At 49.3% G+C, this 19,268-nt stretch overlaps 1 protein-coding gene across 1 annotated transcript in view; it reads left to right on the plus strand.

Annotated features, from left to right (window-relative positions):
* Positions 1-19,268, plus strand: part of LAMA5 (laminin subunit alpha 5) — an 88,584-nt gene that overhangs the window by 25,423 nt on the left and 43,893 nt on the right. The window contains 4 exon segments of the mRNA XM_036395462.1: positions 11,057-11,174; positions 14,532-14,650; positions 15,424-15,594; positions 16,022-16,119. Coding sequence (XP_036251355.1) covers positions 11,057-11,174; positions 14,532-14,650; positions 15,424-15,594; positions 16,022-16,119 — 506 coding nt within the window.

The raw sequence follows: 19,268 nt of genomic DNA on the forward strand, positions 1-19,268 counted from the left end.
TTTCCTGGGCTGATAGGTTTGTGCAAAACTCCCATAGCAGCAGCCTGGGATCTGATGGGGCTGTGACTCACAAGCCCTGGACTGTGTGGGAGGTGCTGGGACCAGGCAGTTTGGGGCTTTTTGGTTTGTTTTTGTGTTTCATTTTTCGGAATTATTTTTTGTTTAACTGGCAGATGAGAAGAGCTGCAGGACCTGTTGTCCTGGACTCTGTAGAGAGGCTCAGCTCAGGTGTGTTTTGAGGCATCTCCTGGGTGCCTGAGTGCTGTTCTGGGTCTGTGCAGATGTGTGGATCCTGCTGTGCTGTCAGGAGAGGGCTGCCCACCACCTGGGCTGTGTCCTGCTGGTCTGACGTGCGTGGGGATTTCTCCCAGTGGTCATGCATGGATGTTGTCCAAGGAAAAGGTCTCTGGGACACGTTCTCCTCAGCCAGACAGAGGAGGTTGTTTTCTCCAGCTCCTGGGAAACCCTTCTCAGTGCACTCTCACAAACACAACTGCAGGAACCCACTGCTTACAGGGTTGTTGTCCAAAAAGTTTGCCCTGTGAGTTGTAGATAAGCTGCTTAGTCCACCATACCCAGAATGGACCATAGTTTATATTGCTGGCACAAACATAACCGAGGTGTGTTTGCTTTTTTCCCTGCTCCTGTGGTCCCAGTGGATGCTGCCTAGCTTGACATTACTGATGGGCTGCAAATAGGTTGGTCTGGGGGAATTTTGTAGTTACTCTGTCCTCATCAGCCAGGAGAGATTATTTCTCCTCATCTCTTCTTGCAAAACCCTCTCCTGCCTCTCCAAGTGTGCTGGGTAGCCTGGTTGATGAAGATTTGGGGTTGGTGTATATATATATTTATATAATGTTTTTTTTAGCTCATTCATATTGTTCTGTGATGCTCTATGTTCTTTTTGAAGCTGGGGCAGGAAGAGGCTGGAGATAAGACAACAATGAAAGGCTGGAGTAAGCCATGCAAGCGGAGATAATGTACTTCAGAGAATATGAGAGCTGGCTGAGTGGAAAGTTCAAGGAAATTTGAACTTTTGGCCACTCAGGATGATTACTTTTCCCACCAGCTGCTCTGCACAGCATTGGCTTGGGAGGTACCTGAGACAGCTTTTAGTTTTAGTTTTTAGTTTTAGTTTAACTGGGACCACCTGTTAGATACAAGTTCATTATGTTCAGTGTTGTTTGACGTCATATCTGTTAATTCACTAATTTTCATTTTAATATTTAAAGGATTTAAAGGTCCATTTAATGGATTTTGCTCTTAATGCCTGGCCTCAATCAAAAGATTTCTCATGTACCCTCCTCAGCTTTTCCTCCCCTGCATTCTTGTTCCACAAATCCATCTTGTGATATCTGACATCTCTACAACGAGGAGAAATTAATCACTGTGCATTTTGTCTTGATTTTGCATCCTCCCACCCCAGCTTGTTGGGAAGCTGGTGTTAGATCATTAGGGTTCTGCTAACCCTGTGGAGAGAGGTCTCCTTCCTGTCTGCATTGCATTTCTCTCTCTAAGTGCCTGGGTTTGGGAGGTGTTGAAGGCAGAGTGGTGATGGGGAGATAGTGAGCTGCAGGAACTGGTTGCAGGGTTACACTGGCTCCAGGGGGTTTCAGGCATGTTCAAACAAAAATCCTTTCTTGAAAGATGGTTTTGAAAATTGCTGAGTATTACATCTCTCAGGAACTGAGTTCTCAGGTTGAACCCAAACGGAGAACCAGGCAGACTCCTTTCTGACTGCCAATTTCTTTGCTTGGCTTGAAATGCCTGCAGGGGTTCCATATTTGTAGGCTCCCCATCTTTATTGGGGTGCAGTTTACACACAGACAGGGTTTGATAAGTTCAGATATCAGCTGTACAGTGTAGGTACCACATAATCTGCCACACAAATCTGCCTCAGTACTCCCAAATCCTCAGCAGCCCACGCTGCTTCCATACAGAAACGGTGCAAAAATCGATGTCCTGGCTGTGCCACTTTTTAATTGCAGAAGTGAAGTGGTACAAAAGGTCAGAGCAGGTTTTTTAGTGAGTGGCTGTTTGGCGGAAATTGAGGAATTTTGGCCCTCGCAGGCTGAAATTCCTGCTTGGTTGTATGGGAGCTTCGGCTCGGAGGAGGCAAATCCATGGAGGCTTCACCCAGGCTTTTATTTATAAGGGCATGAGCGGCTTGCACCTTGCAGGCTGTGCTGTGGTGAGAATGGGAGCTGTGAGAAGAGCCCTGTGCCTCCTTTCAGACCTGAGCACAGCAGAAGGCTCTGAGCTGTGTCTGTCACAGCTGTGCCCATACATCTGGCTCTGGAATGTGCCCTGGTTTCATGGCTTGGTTCCATCACACTCGCTGCCAGAGCCGTGGATTCCTCCTATATGTTTTAAAAGCAAACAATCCGTGGCTGTGGGCACTGCTCCCTGTGTGTCAGCACGCAAGCAGCTGGGGGAACACTGCAACCAAATTAACCCAGAGCTGTTCAGTCCTTCTCTGAGGAAATGAGGAAGATGAACAGCAGTGACTGATGAACTCTGGGTGAAATCCTCTGACGGTGGTGATGTCATTGGCAGGTAGAGGAATGAACGTGGGTTTTTAATGGAATTCTCTTCCTTGTGCTCAAGGTCATCGTTTCTGCCCTGTCAGACATTGGTAACAGGAGGTACCAGGCAGGGCTGTGGTTGCTAAAAGTATTACAGCTCTTGACTTGGAGCCCATTGCTGTCTGTCCCAGCAGCAGGTGCCCAGGGAGGCCTCACAGACAGTACCCACAGCTGCTGGCACAGTTTGGCAGTGAGGAAGGGGCTGGGCTGGGCTCTACTCCCAGCTGTGCCTGCTGTGCAGACATGGCCAGGCACTGTGGAAGAGAAGAGGGACAGGTTTGTCTCTAAATCTGCACTTTCTCCCCAAGAGCTAATGGACAGGTCAGGTTTTTTTAGCCACGTTGTGAGAGGTTGTGGCAGTGCCATCCTCTCCTTCACGTCTCCTGTCTGTTGTTTGAGTCACAAATCTCACAGGTGTGAGATTGTTCCCTGAGCAAGGGCAGCACTGGGATCAGCTGCTCTTGAGGGGTGTTGTCCATGTGAGCACTGGAGGATGACCCAGATGGAATTAAAAGGTTCATTTCCAGTTCAGTGCCATGCTGGAGCTCAGTGTGAGGTACTGAGCCCCTCATCCTGGGCACAGGGATTGCTCATCTCCTTCCAGGGCAGAGATGTGCTCCTTGTGTAGAATTTACCATGGCAGAATGGGGCACTCCAAGGAGATTTGTTTATTTCCTTTCAAAGCCTGCCTGGCATTAAAAGCTGAGTCAGTTCTTTCCCATTAGTCACAAAAACCCCACTCTCCTGGTGTGTGGAGTGACAGCTCCCTGAAGAGACTCTGCTTCTCACAGTCTCAAATAACTGCAGGCAGATGACATCCCTCAAGTCAGCCTTTTCCTTAGCAATTTCAGGCTCAGGCTGCAAGCACACCAGTTAGTATTAGCAAGCTGGAATTCCCCACTTTTTCTATTTATAGGAAGGCACTTTTTTTCCTGTATGTTCTGGGATTACGAGAGTTTCTGCTATGGTGTAGTTTTCATTTTGCTAAAATTAGTCTCAAACTCCTGTTGGTTTAAGAGAGGAAAATTAAGGCAGTGGACCCAAGGCCCCTCAAAAATCAGCCTGGAGAACCCTGTGGGGTTTTTTCCTCTCTCATGAAGTTAGGTGGCTGGATTTATTTAGCTGTCTGGTTTTGAGTGGCTCCCAGTTAAATTCCTCTACAATACCAAGTCTTCTGGGACACCTGCTTATTGCTCACCTGTCTGCATTTTTGCAGGAGCTTTGGCTTTTTCACTTCTGCACATTGGACAGCACAGCACAAGCACATGGCTGTTCACAGTGAGGGCCATCAGGGCACTTTGTGTCTCTGTAAAAGAGGATTTTTTTTTTTCCTTTGAGTCACTTTTTTCCTTATCCCCCTTCTCATGTAATACTATACTTTACTGGGAGGAAGACCCTGGTATGAACTGCCACTAATCCTGCCAGCTAATTATTAATTCACATATTTTCCCAGAGCACACCACTCCTAAAAAAAACCCAACCAAACATTCCCAGAAACTTCCTAGAAGCATTTAACCATCAAGGACAATTGACACCTCAAGGTAAATAGTCTGAAATCCTGAATGCAGTTACAGTGTCTTATCTCTGCAGCACCAGGAAGTTTTAAGGGCCTCTTTACAGCCACCTCTGTGCCGGGTTTCTGATGGTGTTTGCAGGAGGATTAAAGCAGCTGGAGAGGCTGGGAGTCCTGGTGGAGACACCTGCCCCTCTCCACATTGTCTGGGCTCAGTCAGCTCCTGGGCTGAGCTGGCCTTGCAGACCAGGTGGCCTTGTGCCTTACGAGGTGCCCAAGGACAGGGGAGTCCATGTAGCCGTTCCCTGAGGGTATTGTAGCTCAGGTTTGGGCTAAAAGACAAATATTTAAGTCTTGTCTTTAATGGGTTACTTAACACTTTGCCCAGCAACCGAGAAAGTTGCAAAGTTCCATGTCAGTCAAGTGCAGGAGTCTCCTACTGGGCAGTGAGAGCTGCTGTGGGCAAAGTCCTTCTCTGTAGTGACTGAAGCCTCATCCCAAGGAATTCCAGCAATCCCCACTCTGGCATGACCAGTTTTGCTCTTCTGATGCCTCTGGTTGCTGGGGTGACCCTTTGGGGGCTGTTGGGCACACACAAAGGGCTGACCCCACCTGCTGGGGTTTGAGCACAGCCTTGTGTTTGACCACATCCAGGCTGGTGTGTCAGCATCCCTGGTGCTGCACCTGTAGCTGTGTGGCATTTGCTGTTTGCAGCTCCAGCTGGGCAGGGATTTAACAGGATGTTCCTTAGTGCCAGCTGGCTGAACCTGCTGCCAGTCAGGCTCTTGCTGCTGCCCTGTTGCAGGTCATTTCTTCTAATACTTGGCTGTCCAGATCTTCAGCACTGTGCAGGCCACAAGGGATGGCACTGCTCTGCCCTGCCATGTGCCAAGTGCTGCAGATTTAGTGCCCCAAGGATCTTTGGCAGGAGGTGTGTGTGGCACTGGCAGGGGAAGGACAACTTGCACAGGAGGATGCTGTGAAGATAAAGCAGTGCTGTGTGTGAAATCAGTGGGCGAGCCAAATCCTTCTCAGAAGTGGTGTTTAAAGAAAAAAATCCTTTGTGGAAAATGCTCCATCAGCTGTTCATCTAAGCCAAGCTGCTTAGGAAGGGAACAGGCACTGTTTAGAAAATAACAGCATAAAGTATTGGGTTGCTGCTGCTGCTTGTTGTGGCACGGAGCAGGTTTCATGCTGGCTGGTAGCTCTGAATCTGCGGCTTCTTGGAGAGTGTTTTCTTTGATCTCTCTCAATAAAACCCCGGAGTTTTGAGAGGAAAACTTGAAAACAGGTTGGTGCAAAATGGATTCTCAGTGCTCGCCTCTCTCCCCTGCCCTGCTGAGGTGTTTAATAGCTGCCACTTTGCGCCTCTGTCCTTCCCCCGTGGTGAAAGGGATGGCTGGTTGTTTCTAAAGCCTGGCTGTCAAAATATTGAGATACAAGCATAGGGAACCTTCTCATTCAGAACCTTGTAATCCTCCATGAATAACTTGGAAAAACATAATTTTTAGGAGTGAGGATGTGAGACACAGACATAACAAGAACAAGCCAGGAGTTGCTGTGAGGAAAAAAGCAAAATGGGGGCAAAGCATATTTCAGTGCACACCCCTCTTTCAAACACAGACTTTTGTGCTTTTATGTGTGGGGTTTGTTTGCTCTCAGGCACTTGAGTATTTTATAGAAAAATGACTGGATAAAGAGCCGTGCCCACTTGGAGGGGAAGCACCTTTGTTTGCTGCCTGGGAGGGTTGAAGCAGTTCTTGTGTGATTGAAAATAAAAAGTAGGCACACACTAAATGTGAGAGATTTTATTAAAGGATTTTGATGGATGGGCTGGGGAGAAATAAATCTGCTGTAAGACTGCAGAAGCTCAGCAGGGGGACAGTCAAGTTGTTAATGAGTAAATTCACTGCTTCCATGAGAATAAATGATTACAGGCAAAGGATGCAAAAGGGGCAGGTCACTGACCTAGAGAAATTCAAAGTGAGACAGAAGCTCTCTGCCTTTCCAGGGCTTTTCCACCTCCTGCATATTTGTTTGTGGGGATAAAAGGTGCACAGAAAGGCACTTTATTAGCTGTAGCTGCTGCCAGTGGTGTGGAGCCAGCGCTGACCCATGGCAGCAGAGCAGCCACTTGTCCAGGCTGTGGACAGAGGTGACCTGTGCTCCCTGAGAGCTGCTTTTCCTGGCACTGTGGATTGATAACCCCATCCAGGCTCTGACATCTCCACGTTTTCCAGGTGGGCTGGTGGCTGCAGTGATGGACCAGGCAGTGCCTGGGGGGAAGGATGGGCTTGGGAGAGAGCAAAATAATTTGATTTTTGAAAGTGGGGAAAATTAAATTAACGCTTCCCCACACTTTCCATAGCAGTTCTTTTTCTGCTTTCCCTGCTACTAGGATTTGCATGTGCCCCTAAACAGTGGGAGTTATTGCCCATACCCTAGCATGGCTCAGCAGGTCCTTCCCTGGAGGGAAATGCCCAGCAGGGATGAGCAGTGCTGGTAATGCTCTGCACACACACACTCACCCCACAGGGGTCTGGAGCAGTGGTCAGGAGAGATGAACTGCTTTGTTTTTACATGGTGCTATTTTAATAAGTCAATGCCAAAGGTAATAAATCTGTCCTGTGGAAATTAGTGAGTGGTTTGCTGTGTAAACTCCCTGCAGGGGCTGGGAGCAGAGCTGGGTCTGCCTCCCAGCCAGCACAGCCTCAGACCTTCTAATCCCACAGCCAAAAAGAGCCCCTCTTGCTGCTGGTGGAAATGTAGTTGTCAATGTTTGAACGATGTGAAGGTTTATTTTGGTTATTGAATGTTCCTGTGTGGCTTTGAGGTGCCCTGGACTATCAGTGAGATTTCCCCAGAACTCCCTCACCAAAGCAACACAGGATGCAAACCTGGTCCAGCCAGTTTTCTTCTTCCCACATGTACCTCCCAGAGCTGGAAAAGTGAAATCAGTGTCTTGAGGGAAGGAGTAGAGAAGAAATTGTGAGAGTTTTCCATCATGTGCTGCTTACACAGAAGGATGGATGAGCAAATGGGCAGAGAAGGTGCTGCTCCAAAAGCAGCTGAGCTTCTCCTGACTCTCTGGAATCTGTTTTTACTCCTTAAGTCTTTGCACTGTCACACTGGGCAGTAATCAGGATTATATTTTAATGGTATTTATTATATTTTAATGGTATTTAGGTGCTGGATAAAGCTGCCCACGATCTAAAGGTACAAATGGATGGAGTGTGGGACACAGAGGAAATGCCCTCATCTCCATCCTTCCAGGCACTGGGGCAGCTGCAAGTGATTGTAACTAAGGAAACTTGCTCCAAAACCACTAACAGCAACATCAACTCCATGTAGAGATGTTACTATTTTCAAAGAAATATGGTTGCTAATTAAAGCAGTGTCAGAATTTCCTGGCTGGAAGGTCATTTTATGGAATTCCACAGCCTGGTCAAAGGTTGAGCTGTACCTGGCATGTTTTCAGAGGTAGGGAAAATAAGGGATCTGTGTGCCTGGAGACAAGTGTGAGCCTCAAGGCTGGTGTTTCACCTCTTTTCTCCATGAAGAAGGGAAGAAAATGTCTGAAGTGGCTGAGATCATAGAGGTTTTTATTCATCTGACTGATAATAGGAGCTAAATAAAGGCTTTGGAAAAAAAACCCCAACCATTTCTCTTGCAATATTGGTTGGGCAGAACTGTACTGGAACTAAACATGGAATGAAAAGTCTGGTTTTTCTGCCAGCTCTATTTTTAGAGCCACTGCTCCATCTTTGCATCTGAGTTTTCTCAGCAGATGCACTGGAAACAGGCAATTTGCTGTTATTTTTTTCTGGCCAGGCTGTGATCATCTGCAAGATAAGGATGTTGGATGGAGGGGCAGGGGACTCACCAGACTGGACAAAAATCCCCCAGAATACCAGGACATGGGTCTTGTTCCAGGTCATTGTGGGTCACAGACTCCTGAATATTTTCTGTGCTCCATTAGGAATGACCCTTCCATGCTGGAAGGGGAGTGGTTCTGCAGTGCTGGGTGGTTTATTTGTGTCCCAAGACTGTGGTCACAACTGGAATAAAATTCAGCAGCAGTAACAGCAGTGCTGGAGATTGATTTGGGTATGGAGGGAGGAATTGTGTTTGGCTTTGAGAGCAGATATCTGCCCTGTCTTTTAGCTGAGGTATTGCAGATGTATCCAGCAAGAACCCAGAGGTTCTTGTGCTTTGCTACGAAAAGCAGGAATGGGAGATAAAATCTGTGCTAGCCCTGGTCTTGGATATCTGACCCTGCCAGTGGGGCTGGGACTGCCTTTCAGAGAGCTCCCAGCAAGCAGGGACGCTGTTTTATCAGCAGTGTGTGTGTCCCATGACCCAGAATGCTCTGAAACCATCTCTACCTCCTTCTTTCAGCAGGAGAGGGCTCAGAGGGGTCCCGAGCCTGCCCAACCCTGCCCTGTCCTGTTTACACCTGAGCTTGCAGCCAGCAGCAGCACTGGGTTTTGTTCTGGCTGTTGTTTTCACTTGGTGAATCACTGAGCCCCAGGCTTGGTTTTGTGTCAGATTTCGGTGTTTGGGCAAAGGCTGCCCCAATTTGCCTGCCTGGTAATCCATGCTCTCCAGAGGGAGGGGACTTCTGAGAACCAGGGGCTGTGAGGAGTTGGACTCCAGCACATTTAATTAGGAACACTCTGTTCCAGCATAGAGCTGATGAACAAAGAGCAGGACCCCCTAGAAATTCCCTGGCATTTACTGGCAGTGAATTCATTATTGCCTTTGCAAAAAGAAAGGCAGAAGAGAGGGATGCACCTCACATTTCTGAATTTGTGTTTGTGGTCGCTGTTCATTCAGAGCAGAGAACCCCCTGTGCCTGAGGCCAGAACACGTACAGGTATTTCTGAGCCACAGGGAATTTTGTGCAGCTACAGGCAGTGCTAGATTCCAGCAGGAGCATTCATTTATTCCCTGTGGGATAAAGCTGGAGGAGGGTTTAGAGCAGAGGGAAGGTGTCACTTCACAGGCTGGTTGGTGTTCAGCCCTGTTCCCATGCCAAGAGGCAGATGTTGGGCTGTGAGAATGGTCCTGCAGAGAAAGCAGCTGCCTGAGCTGAAGCCTCTTGGGCTCCCCTATCAAATACCAGCTCTGCTGAGAGGGTAAGCAGGCAGAAAAAGCTGCTCCTCAAAAAAAAGCCTGGCCTTGTATGCCTTGACAGCACGGATGTTGCAGAGGGGAACTAGGGCAGCCCTGAGGTCTGTTTTCCTTCAGTTTTTGAAAAGGATGCCTGTTTCCTCCTTGGCTGGGCTTGAAAGTCTTTTGACAGCAGAGAACCAAGTTGGGTGACTGCTTTGGTTCCTTTATTCTGGATGGCACCAGTCCTTAGCAGTGCAAACCCTGAGAGGGGTGACAAATCCCACCCTCCTGCCCATTCCCAGCTGGAGAGCAGCCTCTGACCCCCTGTGCTTTATCCTCCTGTGGATTTCCCAGCTGGATTTGGCTCACTCCTCCCTGAGCATCTCTCTCAAGCCCCCTTAGCCTACACCCAGCTGTGTTTCCAGGTGTCACCAGCCTGCTAAGTGGGGGAGAGGCTGCCCCAGAGCCAGAGGAGCATTTGGGAGTCTCCTGAGGAGGTTTTTGCCTGAATGTCCTGCCGAGGGGGGGACTGAGCTGGTGCCAGTCCTCAGGGCTGCCCACATCCCCTTGCTCCATATCTGCACACCAGCACTCAGACCCCAGCAAGGTCTGTGCTTTATAGTTGGCTTGGTAGATTTTAAATACTTCTTTCTTGTTTTTTTTTTTTCTGCCCTTTGCTTGCCCAATCTGTGGATTGTCAGGGCTGTTTTGGAGGCATGTTATTATTAATGAGTGTCCTCTGGCTTGGTGATGTGTGTGGCCAGGGCAGGGCTGGGGTGCTGGCTGCTGTTCTGGCTCCTGCATGGCTGAGATGGGCACGGAGCCCTCCTCCTCCCCTTGCAGAAATGTCCCTCTGGATACCTGTCACTCTTCAGGGGGGTGTATGCTCATACAGCCCCAGCTCTGCATGAGGAGGGACTCTTGGGCTATAAATCTCTGCCTTTCAAGCACTAAACTCCCTTTTGGGTTGTTTTTGACATTAGGAATTTCCTCTGATAAGAGAGCTTTATTTGCCTTTAAATATCACTTTGTGACAGGATGATGGAGTGGGGATTCTTGGAGTGAGCCTGTGCCAGCCGGGGAAGGGAAATTCTGCTGGGGCTTTTCTTTCTCTCTAGCACTGACATTGGAGCCCTTTAAAGACTAGGTTTATTTTATCCTTGGCAGGAGTGTGTGTGCACATGTCAGTGTCCAGACAAATGGGAGCAGCCCCGTGTTGGAGCTGTGCTGGAGCCAAGTGGGTCCTCCTGCTCTCCCCTCCCTGTGGCACCTGGGGGAGCGGGGCTGTGCTGGGGTTTTTCTGGAATAGGCTTCCAAAAAAAGGTTATGTTGGTGAAGCAGGGCTGGTATGTGGAATGCCTTAAAAAAAAAAAAAAAAAAAAAAAACAAAAACAAAAAAAAAACCAAACCAACCAAAAACCAGAAGGAAGGATTCTGTGGTAGTGTCTGCAAGGTACAGTTGGGTGTTCCCTGGCTGGCAGGGCAGTGTGTCACCTGTTACCCCACAGAGATCCCAAAAGCCAGGTCCACAGGGCTGCATTGTAGCTGGCTTGTAATGCAGCCTGCTCAGGCTAAGCCTGAGGTGTCTCCCAGCGCAGGCTGCAGCCACAAAGTCTGAGCTGTGTTTGCATTCAGGGGGAGCTGAGCTCCCTAATCTGGCTCTCTGCAGCAGCCCTGTTGTATCACCATCCCTTTAGATACGGAGGATTTCGCTCCACAGGCTGCCTGTGAGCAGCAGGAGCTGCAAAGTGCCAGCTCATTTATTCCATTTGGATCCCAAGGAGTTCTCTCTGCTTTTCAGGATGCCTCAAGCAGCCAGCTAACCCTGTGTTCTTTCTTTCAGCTCTTCCATGTAGCATATGTCCTGATCAAGTTTGCCAATTCCCCTCGTCCTGACCTCTGGGTGCTGGAGCGATCGACTGATTTTGGCCTCACCTATGAGCCCTGGCAGTATTTTGCCTGTGAGTATGACAGGGGCCTGCAGCTCAGTGCCAGGGAGTGGGGCTGTGCTGAAGATAACTCTGTGCAAATACAGGGTTGGGTTTGGAGCTGTGTCATTGCTGTGATGCAGCACATGTCTTCTGTTTCATCTGCTCAGTAAGGCTGCAAGAGTTGAAGATTGAATGCTCCTCAGGAAAAGAGAGCTATTTTACTCTCTGGTATTTTTAATAAGTGTATTTAAAAATAAATGTATTTTTTAAAATACTGTCATGACATGTCGGGAGTGCCAAAGTTGGCACCAGTGTCTGCAGCTGGGTGTTGTTGCTCTAGGCCTGAAGGTGAGATTTCTTATCTCCTCCCTGCCCTCCTCTTTCAGTCTCTTCCCTGTACCATCCAGGCTGTATTTCAGCTCCTCCAGAAGCCAAGCAGCAGCTCACTTCCAAGTGGCTGCTGTCACAGAAAAGTCTGGATGCAGCAAATATTCCCTCGTGCTTATCAGTACCGGAGATTGGATCCAGCCTGTGCAGGGCAGGGACTGCTGTCCTGCTGCTGTGCAAGGTGGGATCAGAGACAGCTGGCTGGAAGGGAGATCCAGCCTGTGCATTTGGCTTCCCAATCCTCTGATTAAAACCTTAAGAAACAGCTGGTTCTACAAAACTCTTCTCCCAGAGGGTCTGTGGGGTAGCCGGATACGAGGAACTTGTTAACCACCAGCTCCTCCCAGGAGCAGCAGCAGTAATTGGGAGAAGATGTGAGTTAAGATCTACAGCCAGAGCTTAAAACCTGGCAAGAAAGGACTTGGGAGCACTCAGAGGCCTTGCCCTGGGCTGTCCCTAAAGGCTCATATTTCTGGCTTACCTGTGAGGCTGTGCTTTGGATTTCTGGCCTCTCCTTGTGCAAAAAGGAGCTGCAGATGTGTTACCCTGCGTTGCCTTGGTGTGGTAGCTGCTCTCTGGGGTGGATGTTTTTCTCTCTGCTGTGTGCTAGTGGGGAATTACCACTGTCAAATTCCTGCTTTGCTTTTTTCTGTCATCTCTGAGAATTTCTCTGCCAGCTCTGAAGCCTCTCTTGGGGCCCATTACAGTCGTGTTCCTGCATGGTCTGGAGCTGCACAGGGAGCTCTTGCCCCCACTGGCGTGTTCCTGTGTGTAGTGGCAGTGCTGCAACATCTGGAGTCCCCTTCCCTCCCAAAACACCAGGCCCTGTCACCCCTCCCCTGGAGAAGGGAGATGCAGTGACACAGCCCAGTGGAAAATTCCCATGGAAATAAAGAGGTGGCTGCTCCAAAACCTGCCAGATTTGCAAGCACAAGAAGTCCTCTGCAGAGGTTTATTTTTTTATCATAGGGAGTTCTGTAGGTGGTCTAATAAAAGCACTGCCAGGTCAGTACCAGGGTTAAAAGCAGCTGGCAGAAATGCAGGGTTTGTTCAGAGCAGCCAGTGAGCCTTGCCAGGGGTGGCACTGGCACTGCCCACCCACTGTGCCTCCAGCTGCCCATCACAGGAGGTGCCAGGCTGCTTTTGGGCTTAGCTCTATGGGAGGAGAGAGGAGTGACTGCTGGGTGAGGCTCTGTCCTTGTCTGTTTCCTTAAAGCACTGCTAGGGTTTGAGGCCAATGGGTTGCTCTGTTTTAGCTCAGAATGCCCAGATTCTGGCTCACGTGGTTGTGCAGATTTTGCAATAACTGGAGGAGTTCTTTGGTTTTCCTGAGTAGCTGCTTGGACTGAGCATCCTGTCTGCATGCAGCCGTGGCAGAGCTCTGGAAATCCATCATCTCGAGCCACTGGTGACAGGTTCCTTGCCTGGGGCTTTAAAAATAAATTGCCTTTAAAAAAGCACCTGGTGAAGCAAACCTCAGCCAGAGACCTGATGTTAAATATTTCCACATCTTCCTGTGGGTGCAACTGAGCTCTTGCTGTTGCCAAAACAGTGTTTCCCAGAGCAAGGCCACTTTCTGAAGACAAGGTGTGGATGGGTGCAAGCCAGAGGTGAAGGCAGGGAGGCAGAAATTCTCTGTTCCACCTCTGCTGTTCCTTCTGCCTGGCTCAGCCTACCCATGCAGCACATGGAGCGGGGCACTTGCCTTCTGAGGCACATTGAGACAGATTTTGGAGGATTATTCCCATGGATTGTGTTAACATTTCCCCTTCAGTTTCCTGGGTGAGCTGAGCAGCTCTGGCAGGAACAGGAGATTGTGTTTGCTGCCTTTTCTTCCTTTTTCTCCCCATGGAAGCACTCTCAGGGGGCACTGCAGTGCCATTCACTTCAGCACTCTGCTGTGAGCTCCTGGCACAGGTGAAAAGGGAGTGGGAAGGAGCAGCAGCCTCTGTCCAGGCTCTTCCTGAGGGAACAGTCCCTGAAAGTAGCAGGTTTCTGCATGGGTGGATGCAGGTGCTCACCACCCTGCACAGTCAGGCCCTGAGCTGCCCCAGCAGTGCTTTGGCTGGCTCTGCCAGCACAGGGATGCCACACATCTGGGGACAGGAGTGCTGGACTTGCAGGAGCAGTCATACTGGGAAGCCAGGCCGTTCCTGTAGCTGCAAGGACAATGTTGGCATTCAGTGTCCCCAGAGCAGGTCACCAAGCCAGCAGAGTGGCTGCCTGGTGGTGCCTGCTCCCTGGCTTTATCTAGCCTTGCATTGCCACTCAGTGGCAGCAGCCCTGGTTTGCTGTCCCCAAGGAGTGCTTCTGGGTGGCCTTGGCATTTCTGCTTTGTGGCACTGCTTGAGAGCAGAGTTCAGAGTGAGGTGTGAGGAGGGGACCTGCAGTGTTTGGGAGAGGCAGCGCAATGGCTTGCAGGATCTCTGCTTGTCCACCCTGCCGGGGGGAGATGTCCCAGCAGTGACTGTAGCTTGTGCTTCCTCTTATTGTTGGTTCTGTGCTGCCTTCAGGACTGACCCAGGAGGTTTAGGATCCACATGAAATGATGGTGCAGCTCCTACACCAGGAGCAGAGCCCTGGCAGCAAAGAGCCTTTCTGCAGTTCAGTGGAAGCAGTGTAGCAAATCCACTGCCAGCAAGGCAGCAGATTGAGACCAGAGTAAGATCTCAGGCTGGTTAAACCGTGAGCTTAGTGCCAGAATTGAGGGGTGGGTTTCTCTGCAGGTGGTGGCAGTAGGTGCAGTGGCTATTCTGACCTTCCTCATTTACTGCAGGGAGGTGATGTGGGGAGTTTCCTGCCTGTTACTGTCAGAGTGACACCCTCCCTAAGTGGAGGACATGGAGCCATGACAAAGTTAATGACACAAGGCAATCTCTGTTGGTAAATGCTTAACAGAGATTGTACACCCATCTCTCCTGTGCTCAGCGTGGGAAAATCCATAGAGGGCTGGGAATTGTCCCTTTTCTCTTACTGCTCTTGCCTCTGGTTGATGAACAGCTTCCAAGAGGGACTGCATTGAGAAGTTTGGCCAGCACACTGTGGACCGCATCACCAGGGATGACCACGCCATCTGCACCACGGAGTACTCCAGGATTGTGCCTTTGGAGAATGGGGAGGTGAGCCTGGAAATGAGCCTGTTTCCATCCCTGGAGTGTCCAGGGTCACTCAGGGGCTGTTGGTGCTCCTGTTAATGGGCTCCCTCTCCATTTTTGGATACCACTTGTAAGTATTCAGTTCAACCAAATGAGATTGACAGAGAGCTGATCCAGTCATCTGGGGAGAGATTGGTTGTAGGGATGTGCTCCTTGTTGATGGAGTGACAAAACTATCTTGTGACAGAACTGTCTAAGCCCAGAAGTTTCTTTTCTCAATTAGCAAAAAAGACACCTTATAGGACTTGGGGGACTTCACCTCAAACTTAAGGGTAGCTAATGGGACAGAAGCCAAAAAGTCTCACCTGAGCAATTGACTAGAAAAAGAAAAGAACAAAGAAACTAATGGCTTTTGTGAGGTGTTTTACTAGGAGCAAGAACCTCTTGCACCTGGTTCGGCTTTTCTCTGTAAAGAGTTTTGTTATTTTGCATTTTATTAAAACTTTTTTGTTTCCAACACTACCACAAAAGCCATCCTGCTGATTTCATGCTTTCTAAGGTAGCTAAGCTGTCTTGGGTGTGAAATAGATCTCCAAGAGCTTATGAGACCTGGCTCGAGGAGACCCCTATTGCAATTGATTTCCTCCCGCCCCACAGGGTTACACAGATTTGTTCTCACACGTTCACAGAATGGTGTGGGGTGGAACCACACAGTTCCAACTCGCTGCCACGGGCAGATACAGCTTCCTCTAGAGCAGTGGAAGTCGAACCTGGCCTTTTCCCTCCTCCATGCACAGATTGTTGTCTCTCTGGTGAACGGGCGCCCAGGAGCCATGAACTTCTCCTACTCCCCTCTGCTGCGGAACTTCACCAAAGCCACCAACATCCGCCTGCGCTTCCTGCAGACCAACACTCTGCTGGGCCACCTGATGGGCAAAGCTCTGAGGGACCCCACGGTCACCAGGAGGGTAAGGCAGGCCTTGGCACCTCGTGCTGCTGAGGTGGAGCTGTTGGAGGGCCGTGCAAGCCGCCTCTGGGAGGGGTCACCCTGTGGGGATTTTCTCTCGCTCTTGCACCCCCTAAAGCTGAAGGCATCTGCAGCAGATGCTGCTGTGGCTGGAGCTGGAGAAGACACCAACAATGTGGAACTGGGAAACATCTCTTGGTGTCACATGTGGCTTTCTGACTGTACTGGAAGCCCCCAGTCATAGCTGGTGGGCTCTGTTGGAGGTGGTGGATCTTACCACAGGCAGATACTGCAGCCTGCAATGTCACTGTAAGGGAAATATCCCAGCACATCATTTTACTGGGCAAAGTCCTGCTGAATCTCGAGTAGAATGGTTATGAATCTGGTTTGTAAAAATAGTAATGGCCAACTTTTCTTGTGCTTTGCAGTACTACTACAGCATCAAGGATATCAGCATTGGAGGGCGCTGCGTGTGCCACGGCCACGCCGACGTCTGCGATGCCAAAGACCCCAACGACCCCTACAGGTACAAATCCCAGAAGCATTTGAAAAGGAAAGCATTTGAACTGCTATTCCAAGAATGAAAGATGATACCAGTGTTAGTTGTGTCCTGTTCTGAGCTTGTAATGGTGCCATCACTGCTGCTCGTGGCTCTGCCTCAAAAAAGAAGCAGAAACTGCTCCAGACAAAGTAGCAAAAATCACACTTTTTGTCAGACTATTTTTCAGTCAGATCAGCTCCCTGGTTGAGTTTCCTTGTGCACAGCTTTGCCATCCCACTGGAGCAGAGTGTGAGGATACTGAAGGAGGGATACTGATGTAGAACAGGGAGGTTTCCCATCAAAGTCTGGGATCATTTCTGAACTTGTGCAGAGGAGTCTCCTGCTTCCCATGTGGCTTCTTAAGCACTGGGGCAGTGCTCTCATAAATAGATGGTTTTCCATGAAACCAGAGACTGCTTCCCATTTCTGCTTATAAGAACTATAGATTGGTTATGTACATATCTGAACAACTCTTGCAAAAGAACAAGAATGTGTAAAGAAGTTTCATTTTGGCTAATGGAACTTCCCATCTGCCTTGGCAACTTGGAATGCCAAAGAGCTCCTTCAGACCATGGAAGTGTTGTTTTTAGCCATCTGTTTGCAGCTTGAATGTTGCCTTTATGAAAGGGGTGGGTAGATTCAGCTGGATGAGGGGAGCTTGTATTTCTTTCTCATCAGGATCATGTAGAACTTTTGGATCATCTAAAATAAAATTCCAGTGAGTCCCAGCCAAGGTTAAAGCTGTTAAGTATTAAAACAAAGATGTATTGGTAAGCAAGCCTGCCTGAGTGTGCCAAACTCTCTGACAAAAGGAAGTTCATAAATATTTGAATGTACAGTTCTTGTTTTTTAGACATTGGTGTTGCTGGATGCAAAGTGCACCTGTGTGCTGAGGCAAAAGGTTTCATGGGGACAATGATTCTTTAACATGGGAATGCCAGGACCTTTCTTGGGTGTATCAGTGGCTTGGGGCTCTCCAAGAAGAGAAGGAAGGTTGAACAAGGAGGGCTATGTTGGATATCCTTGTTGTGCCACTTCTGCTTGCAACCTTCTCTGTCTCCCAAAATTCCTCTCCTCCCCTCTCATTTGGATGCATTTGGCATCTTCACTCTTGGCCCCAGCCTGCTGTCTGATGTTGCAGCACATGTTGGTAAGCAGCTGTTGCATTTCACCCAGAGCAGATCACGCTGGCCTGAGGGAGGAAACATTTCCTACTTGTGTGCTTTGTACAGTCAGAACACAACAGCTGTAAGTCCTTTGGGATACAGCAGGAAAAAGTGCTGGATAAATAGATCTTCTCATGGCATTGCTGTACCCTTTAGCAAGCCCAGGAGCACAGGCAAGTCAGCAGAAATGTGATACTTTCAGTTGGGAAAATGAGTAATTGATGAAATGCTGCCGTTTCCAGGCTGTGGGAGCAGCTGTGTCCAGCCCTCCCATTGGAGTGGGCACTGCTGGTTGGGATCCCAGCCCTCCTGCCCTGACACAGCACAGAGCCAGCTTGGGGATGCCTGTAATGCCACATCAGCTGGGGCTCAGACACACTGACCCCTTGAGACACAGGCCCAGCTACCAGGAACTCATCCTGTCTTCAGCAATCTGTGGTGTGCCCTCTGCACATGTCCTGCCTCTGCAGAGTCTGATGTGTGACAGCAGCTGGACAAGGAAATGCAGATAAAGGGATGTGGATTGGCCTGGCCCTATTAAAAATCCCACAGTCTCAGCCTGGGGGAGGTCTCTGCTGTTCATTTTAACTTTTCTCTCTTCTGCACATCCTCACGTTTCACATCCCTGCTCAGAAAGGCAGGATGAGCACTTTGATGGAGGTGAGGTGAGCTAGAAATCTTGGCAAAGACTTCAGGACCTGATGAAGCCTGTCCATGAGCTGACTTCCTGGCCATCAGTGATAACATTCGTGCAACTTTGGAAAGTTTGTGTGAAGTGCCAAGCCACAGAGGCTGCACATCCAGCTGTGTTGAGCTGGTAGCACACGTGAGCCCTGTTTGCAGGGGTCTGTGGACAGGTACAGCCTCCTCAAGGCTCCTCTGCACTTCTCACAGCTTTCTCTCTTTGCCCTGTGCTGGAATGGGCTGAGTGAAGCAGAGGGAAGGAATTGTTCTCCTGCTTAAAGGTGAACACCAGCAGGATGAGGCACAACCCTCTCTCCTGGCAAACCCTTGGAGCAGTGAGATCAGAATCATCAGGAACCTGCCTTGGAGACCCAGACAGGAGTTGTGTGCTAGCAGAATGAGTGAGCTCAGGAGAACTCTACGAGGGTTCTGCGTCTGCCTGGTAAGAGCAGCTGTTCTGTGGCTTCACTGCCCTGTCACAGATGCCACAAGCAGGAGAGGAGACAGCCAGGCTCCTTCTGTGCCTGGTGCTGAAGGTAACCACCGAGGCAGCAGCAGCCTGGCTGGTCAGAAGCACATCCACAGATGAAAGATGCTTTCCCACTGCTGCATCCTGAACTCCAGCTTCCCCTTCCCCATTTGGAAGGCAAAGCACCGTGTGTGCCAGCAGATTTGTGCCATCCATCAGTCTCTCTTTGCAGATGTTTTTTTCTCAGTACAGTCAGAAACAGAGGAAGGGGCTTTTTTTTTCATTGATTGTGCTCCTCAGATGTCCCAGCCAAATCCTGATGCTGTGGTGTTTGTGTGCTACTCTCAGTTCTGCCACATCTGCTCACTGGAAACTGTTTAGTCTCTGCTGTTGAGCATCAATTCCAGCGGGAGGACTGCGGTTTCATTTCTTACAGAGGATGACCAGGAAATATGTGCTGTGTGGACACAGCCTCTCCCTCTTCTCCCTTGTATATACTCAGTCAATGAAACATGTAAATATTGTGGTTTATGCACATTTGTCTGTAATTCATTAGCAGCACACACTCAGCACAAGGTGCAGTGAAGCTGTAATAGCTGAGCTGAGAGGTCATTGCTAACTCTGGACAGCAGAGACTAAATAAATACCTCCTTCTCCCTCGGAAATGATCAACTTTACTCATGCAGTGCCATCTTCTTGCATTCTGGGAACTGAACCAGTTCTTTTCAAACATCTTGAGCCTTAAGGAGCCCGGGGTGTGTGGCTGGAGCCACGTCCTCCAGTCAGGGAGATTAACACTGCTCAGCAGGTTTAGA

The sequence above is a fragment of the Molothrus ater genome, chromosome 17 (assembly GCF_012460135.2).
Source record: "Molothrus ater isolate BHLD 08-10-18 breed brown headed cowbird chromosome 17, BPBGC_Mater_1.1, whole genome shotgun sequence".
NCBI lineage: Eukaryota > Metazoa > Chordata > Aves > Passeriformes > Icteridae > Molothrus > Molothrus ater.